At 39.5% G+C, this 7,191-nt stretch overlaps 2 protein-coding genes across 2 annotated transcripts; both read left to right on the forward strand.

Moving 5' to 3' along the window:
• Nucleotides 1-1,085: 1,085 nt before the first annotated feature.
• LOC131248774 (uncharacterized) lies at nucleotides 1,086-1,955 on the forward strand. The gene is made up of 2 exons (XM_058249228.1): nucleotides 1,086-1,197; nucleotides 1,291-1,955. Exons 1-2 carry the CDS (start codon nucleotides 1,169-1,171, stop codon nucleotides 1,925-1,927), a joined length of 666 nt encoding a protein of 221 aa, XP_058105211.1. The 5' UTR covers nucleotides 1,086-1,168; the 3' UTR covers nucleotides 1,928-1,955.
• Nucleotides 1,956-5,274: 3,319 nt separating this feature from the next.
• Nucleotides 5,275-6,158, forward strand: LOC131249624 (uncharacterized). Its single transcript, XM_058250417.1, has 4 exons — nucleotides 5,275-5,442; nucleotides 5,521-5,724; nucleotides 5,817-5,909; nucleotides 6,003-6,158. The coding sequence occupies exons 2-4, from the start codon at nucleotides 5,560-5,562 to the stop codon at nucleotides 6,156-6,158; spliced, it is 414 nt and encodes a 137-aa protein (XP_058106400.1). The 5' UTR covers nucleotides 5,275-5,442; nucleotides 5,521-5,559.
• Nucleotides 6,159-7,191: the final 1,033 nt, after the last annotated feature.

Here is a 7,191-nt window from a genome sequence, read left to right on the forward strand (position 1 = left end):
AAGATACAGGATAGAAAATGGAAATTACAAATAAATTTATACTAGAATATAAGATAGTAGCAGGATCAAGTCTAGCTACAGAAGTCATGGCTTATCTTCTCCAACCACTGAAAAAGTGTAGGGACAAAAGCAATGCCCTGTCTCAGCCAACTTGAAAAGTAATTTTGGCCAAGGAAAAACCATGCCCCATCTCTTATGTGAATCCCAGGATGGTATGGTGTAGCCTATGGAACCTGAACATGACAGAGTCTTCTCTTCTGTGAAATGAAGATGTATCAATTGATTACTATCCAAATAGTCTTGTATGGTAAAATGGACCAAATCAAACTTTAATAGGATGTCCCAGCTGTTTATTAATTAGCATGGAAACTTGGAGAAAATTGATGGATGAGATTGTCTAACATGTGTAGTATTGATGGTTAGAACATGTTAGATTGAATATCTACACCACCGGATCTGCTACAAACATCTCAAAATACCCTCACGGTGGTAGGAAGAAATTCAAATCCAACCATTGCTTTGGACCCCATGGCTCTTCCAAGTGAAATCGGATTGCGTACTGAGTAACTCAGTATGCTTTTATCCTATTGAGTAAACTCAGTTGGGCCCACTGTGAATATATATATATATATATATATATATATATATATATATATATATATATATGAATATATATATAGTTTATCTACACTGTCCATCATTTCTCTAGCCCATTTTAGTGGTTGAGCCAAAACTTGAAGCATATCCAAGGCTCAAGTGGACCACACCACAGGAAACAGTGGGAATAATAACTTCCACCGTTGAAAAGTTTCTAGGGCCCAAAGTGATTTTTATTTGTCCTCCAACCTGTTCATAAGATCACGTTGACATGGGTGAAGGGAAAAAGCAAATAACATCTTGATCTAAAACTTCTGTGGCCCACAAAAATCTTTCAATGGTAGAATTTCAATTCACACTGTTTACCGCGGTGCAGTCCACTTGAGATTTTGATATGCTTCATTTTTAGTCTCAAGCCATAAAATTATCTATTAAAATGGATTAACAGAGTGGATAAAATATACTAGAATATAAGATAGTAGCAGGATCAATGTTGAGTAGAGTAATAACTACAGTGGATTGACATGAATTTTGGGCAGAGTATTGCATTGTTCAAAGTTGGATACAAGTGATGGATAAGAGTTGGATGCAAAAGTCAAGGTATGTGCTGAGCAACACCCTCTCCTTCGAATTTGGATTCCTTATAAAGTTGCATTCTTTTAAGAGTTCCCTTTGTTTCCTTGGACAACATAGGGTGAGCTTGGAATATGTTAAGGGCATGAAGGAATTCATTGAGTTTGCATTCAACAATGCTGCTAGCGAGGGGAAGATCTTATGTCCATGTGTAAAGTGCGCCAACCTCTTTTGGCGTGCTCATAAAGAAGTGGTAGATCATCTTGTGTGTGAGGGAATTATGCCGAATTACACCCGTTGGGTGTTCCATGGGGAGGCATCTTCTTCATCGACTTCCGGCCCTGCAACTAGTACACATGATGATATTCCTCCACGTGATGACATGCATGGATTGTTGCATGATGTGTTTGGAATATCAGGTGTGGATGACATGCCAACTGAGTTGCCATCACAGGAGCCAATACAAGAGGAACCGAATCCTGAAGCTGAAAGATTCTTCAGGTTGTTGCAAGACGCCGAACAAGCCTTGTACCCGGGATGTAAGAAGTTCATGAAACTCTCTTTTGTTGTTCGAATGTATCAACTTAAGTGCTTAAATGGATGGAGCAACAAGTCATTTACCATGTTGCTTGAATTGTTGAAAGAAGCACTCCCCGAGGGTGAGACGTTGCCGAGTTCCTTTTATGAGACCAAGAAGATTATTAAAGAACTGGGCCTCAGTTATAACAAGATCGATGCATGCCCCAATGATTGCTAGTTGTATTGGAAGACTAATGTGAACGATGAGTCATGTGCTGTGTGCGGTATATCCAGATGGAAAACGATGGAACATGATTCTAATGACGATGAGGCAACAACTATTCCCTCCAAAGTTAAGAAGATTCCACCAAAGACATTGTGGCATTTTCCATTAATACCAAGGTTACAAAGGTTATTTATGGAAGAACAAAATAGCTAAAAACATGAAATGGCATGACAAGGGACGAACTAAGGATGAGTGCATGAGACATCCTGCTGATTCTCCTGCATGGAAATCTTTTGACGAGTAACACCCAAATTTTTCATATGATAGTCGTAATGTCAGGCTTGGGTTAGCAACTGATGGATTCAATCCCTTCGGGATGATGAGTATTGCTCATAGCACATGGCCTGTTGTTTTGATGCCGTACAATTTACCACCATGGATGTGCATGAAGTAGCCTTACATCATGATGTCTCTACTTATACCAGGCCTGCATGGTGTTGGCAATAATATCCACGTGTATCTACAACCGTTGATAGAAGAATTGCTTAAATTGTGGGAGGTCGGTGTCGACACTTACGATGCATCATCGAAGTTGAATTTTCGAATGCGTGCTGCTTTGTTATGGACTATTAGTGACTTTCCTGGATATGCAATGTTGTCAGGATGGAGCACAAAAGGTAAGCTCGCTTGTCCTAACTGCAATAAGGACACAGAGTCCCAGTGGTTAACACATAGCCATAAGTTTTGTTACATGGGTCATCGTCAATTCTTGGATAGAGATCATAGGTATAGACATGATAAAAGGAACTTTAATGGAAAGCTGGAGTTGAGAGATGTGCCGAAACAACTATCTGAAAATGAAGTGTTAGCTCAAGTGAGCAAAATTAACATAATATTTGGAAAGAAGTCTGATACCAAAGTTGGAAAGAAGAGAAATCGAGACAATAATAAGGAAAAGGGAAAGGCATCTTGTTGGAAGAAGAGAAGTATTTTCTTCGATTTACCATACTGGGCAGGTAATATGTTGCGTCACAGCCTTGATGTGATGCACATCGAGAAGAATGTATGCGATAATGTTCTTGGGACGTTGTTGAACATCGACGGGAAGACAAAGGACAATGTGAAGTCTTGTCTGGACCTCCAAGAAATAAAGATAAGACGAACACTTCACCCAAAGTAGAGACCATCATGCAAAACATATTTGCCCCCTGCATGCTTTACAATGGCGAATAAGGAGAAGGATGATTTCTGCAGAGTCATAAAGAACATGAAGGTACCAGATGGCTATGCGAGTAATATCTCACGATGTACCAATCTCAAAATGAAGAAGATTTTAGGACTCAAGAGGCATGACACTCATGTTTTGATGCAACAAATACTTTCGATCGCCGTGCGAAGGACATTACCTCCAAACGTGAGCTCAATCCTAATTGAATTAAGCGGATTCTTTAGAGATTTGTGTTCCAAGGTTGGCCGGCTGCAGGATTTCAAGTTTCTTGAATCTCAGATTGCTTTAACACTTTGCCATTTAGAGAGGATCTTTCCACCGTCATTCTTTGATATCATGGTGCATTTGCCTATACATTTAGCCAGCGAGGCAATGTTAGCCGGGCTAGTACAGTACCGCTAGATGTACCCAATCGAAAGGTGTGTTTTAAGGTCTTAATATGCCATTTCATTTATCTTGTTGTAATAGATAAATTCATGTATACTTATATGTCTATTATGTGACTATAGGTACCTACAGAGACTAAAGTCCTACGTTCGAAACAGAAGTCGGCCAGAGGGTTCGATTGCAGAGGGGTACCTAGCTGAAGAATGCCTAACATTCTGCTCTCGGTACTTACATGGTGTTGAGACAAGATTCAACAGATCGGTTCGAAATGAGGACTTTAGGGATGCGACAGTAGGTCGTCCATTGGGAAAGATTGATGTGTTTATTATCGAATATGTTGATAGGACACAGGCACATAGATATGTGTTGTTCAACACCAATGCGGTCGCACCATTCATTGAGTAAGAGTAGTTTTATTTGTAGCGTTAATTCATAAGAATCTCACTTGTTTACAACTTATTCATCGAATTGAATAAAATGCAGTGAACACAGGAAAGTGATTAAGAAAGAGATGCCCCGAAGAGCACCGAGGCTCCTAGAGCGCATCCACAATGAAAACTTTCCAGATTGGCTTGGGAAGCATATGGACCATGTTGGGAATGATCAAGTTCTGAAAGAAGTTAGAAGCCTGGCTCGGGGCCCTAACACTGTTGCAAGAAGATTTAAAGGATACATCATTAATGGTTTCAGGTTTCGTACAAGAGACCGTGAGAGAGACTTGAAAACACAGAATAGTGGAGTTGTAGTGACGGCAAAGACATCAAGCTTCGCAAGTACAAGTGATAGAAACCCTGTTATAGGGGATGTGGATTACTATGGTGTTTTAACAGACATTATCGAGTTGGATTATTGTGGGTCCAAGAAAGTTGTATTATTTAGGTGTGATTGGGTGGATGTAAGAACTCAGGGCAGGGGAATCAAGAAGGATGAATTTGGGTTCACGCTCGTGAATTTCAAACAATTATGGCATAATGGTCGGAACCTGTATGATGAACCATATGTCTTAGCAACCCAAGTACAACAGGTATTCTATGTCCCCGATCCTATTGATCGTGATTGGCATGTTGTTATCAGGTCAAAGCCAAGGGATTTGTTCGAAATGGGCATGAATGATTCGTTTGTTGATAATGATACATACCTTCAAAGCTTGCCTTGCGTTAATCATACATTGGAAGCGACTATGCTTGCCAATGATGATAATGTGAGTTAGGATAGGACGGATGTGGAGGGAAACGAAGTTAACACTCCACAAAACTTATCTAATTTGATTAAAGAGGACCACGATTCTAGGTCGGAATCTGATGACTAGGTATTGATGCCTAACACAAATGTGATGCATGCTTCTTCTTTTTTTTTTTTTTTATGCTCACAATTATTTGGTTAACTCCAATCTCATTACATATATTATTTTCATATTGTGAAGGAAATGAAGATGTCGACCTCCGACCATCATCATTCGAGCTTTATTGACCCGGTCCCGACCACCAACCAGGTTGGACAGAGTTCAAATAGTTCAGCATCGACTCTGGGTATGTAAATATATAATTTAAGTGAAGTGAAGTTAAGCTTGTAACTTTTATAGTTTTGTTCTGTTCTTGATTTAATTAAATGTAGATATTATATTTCAAATATTTAGAATGCTCATATCTATTCTTTTGTTTCATAAAGAGGGTGGTATTCATAATAGACGATTTCGAGGCCCTACAGTCATCAGCGAGGTGGCGAACTTGCCACTCATAAGCAACTGAATATCAGTTGGAATAAGTACGGGCAGCCCATTGGACATAAGTACAATGAATTTACAAGGTGGCTGGGCATTTTATCTAGGAATGGGCGCTTAGCGCCTCTTGATCACGATAGTTGGCATCATGTGCCACTATCTCACAAGAATGAGATTTGGAATGAAGTGAAGGTAATATGAAATCAAAAATTCAATTACTCTTTTTGTATTTTTGTATACTAAGTATAATTGATGATTGATGTATTGTAGATCAAGTGGAATATCGACGAGGAGCGTCGAAATTGGGTAATGAAGTCCATCGGAGCTTCATGGAAGGAGTGGAAGAAGAGGTTAAAAAAAGAACACTACAAGCGATATTTGACTAATGAGGAACGACTAGCTCACTGTCCTGATCGAGTGGAGCCGACACACTGGAAGTGGCTCGTCACCTATTGGTCAAGTGATGAAGGACATGTAAAAATTAAACATAAAGAAAAATTATATCCATGTTGGTGTATATTGTTATTTATATTAAAATTTAGTTATTTTACTATGTCACATTGTAGGCCCGCACTCAAAGGAATAAAATCAACCGCAGCAAGCATCGTATGGCCCACACTACCGGCTCAAGGAGCTTTGCTCAAGTGCGTGAAGAAGAGGTAAATTCTTCTTTGATTTCTAAACTTGAAATGCCATCATTCTGTTTTAATATGATTGTTATCAACTCATTTGTTTTTACTTGGAAAAAGCAGGCAAAGAATCTTGGTGGAGAGTCTCCTGATCGGGCAACGTTGTTCATAACGACCCATTGGAAGAAAGATGGGAGTGTTGTGAACGAAGAGTCGGCTCATGTTATTGTATGTAGAAATTTATCAATCATTGACATCTTAGCCAATATTTTTCATTAAGTAATGATATTGAACAACTTATTTAATGTTTTTCTACACTATAGGAAATGATTGAGGAGTTACGGGCAACTCAGACTGCTGAGTCCTCTCAGAGTAGTGCTGCCCGAGACGATCTCTTATCCCAGATATTGGGACCAGAGCATCCGGGTCGGGTCCGCATGATGGGGTTTGGTCCCACAGCTTCCACATTATGGGGCACAAGAAATACCATTGCAGAACTCAGGAGGGAGACTGATGAGTTACGACGACACATGAATGAGCGGGTAGAGAAACTAGTGGAGGAGCGGATGAAAGAACAGATGGCTAAGCATCTAGAGCAAATGGAGCAATGGATGACAGAGCGAATAACGGAGCAGATGGAGCAACGGATGACAGAGCGAATAACAGAGCAGATGATGGCACGAATGAGAGATACTATGAACTCATTGGTTGCAACAGACCAAACTTCGGGCAATGTACTAAATGTAGAGGCTGACTCAGTATCCACTCCTAGGGATAGACCTGAGGCTGAGGGACCTCAGTCGAAGGTTCCGAAGAATCAATAGGTAGTTTTTTGCTGAGATTCATTTATGTGTTATCTTTTATATATATATATTTATGTTTTATTACATTTCATGAGTTTGTAGTTCACCATCATGGAATAGTTGGTCCTTTCTTTTTCAGGTCAAGTCGTATTTATGTGTATTTATGTGTTTGACATGCAAAAGAATCCAAGGGCTATCTTAAAATGAGGGTTGCAGATTGGAAAAAGGTGGGCCATACTTTTTTGCTTCATGCTTTGTTTGCTAATGAACTTAGAAATCTAGGAATGTCTGATGGTTTGAACTATGAGAACCAAATTGTTGTTGGATTCTTATAAGTAAATCACTGTCTTTCTGTCTTTTGTAGTTATGTAGGAAAAATGTTTAGGCATTCCCATGTGTGATGCACATGCAATTTACTAGTGTGTGCATGCTCACACACATAGTACAATTCCACACACATGGGAAACAAAGCACAATTCTTGATTCTTTTCAAGTTCTTATTTTTCAAA

Source organism: Magnolia sinica, chromosome 6, assembly GCF_029962835.1.
Source record: "Magnolia sinica isolate HGM2019 chromosome 6, MsV1, whole genome shotgun sequence".
Taxonomy (NCBI): Eukaryota; Viridiplantae; Streptophyta; class Magnoliopsida; order Magnoliales; family Magnoliaceae; genus Magnolia; species Magnolia sinica.

What these genes read in the sequence shown, in the direction of transcription:
- LOC131249624 (XM_058250417.1), top strand. Translation starts at nt 5,560, where the DNA reads ATGAAGTCCATCGGAGCTTCATGGAAGGAGTGGAAGAAGAGGTTAAAA. An exon ending in GGTCAAGTGATGAAGGACAT is followed by an intron (nt 5,725 to 5,816) that starts GTAAAAATTAAA and finishes GTCACATTGTAG; the next exon opens with GCCCGCACTCAAAGGAATAA. An exon ending in CTCAAGTGCGTGAAGAAGAG is followed by an intron (nt 5,910 to 6,002) that starts GTAAATTCTTCT and finishes TGGAAAAAGCAG; the next exon opens with GCAAAGAATCTTGGTGGAGA.
- LOC131248774 (XM_058249228.1), top strand. Translation starts at nt 1,169, where the DNA reads ATGGATAAGAGTTGGATGCAAAAGTCAAG. An exon ending in AGTTGGATGCAAAAGTCAAG is followed by an intron (nt 1,198 to 1,290) that starts GTATGTGCTGAG and finishes TGGACAACATAG; the next exon opens with GGTGAGCTTGGAATATGTTA.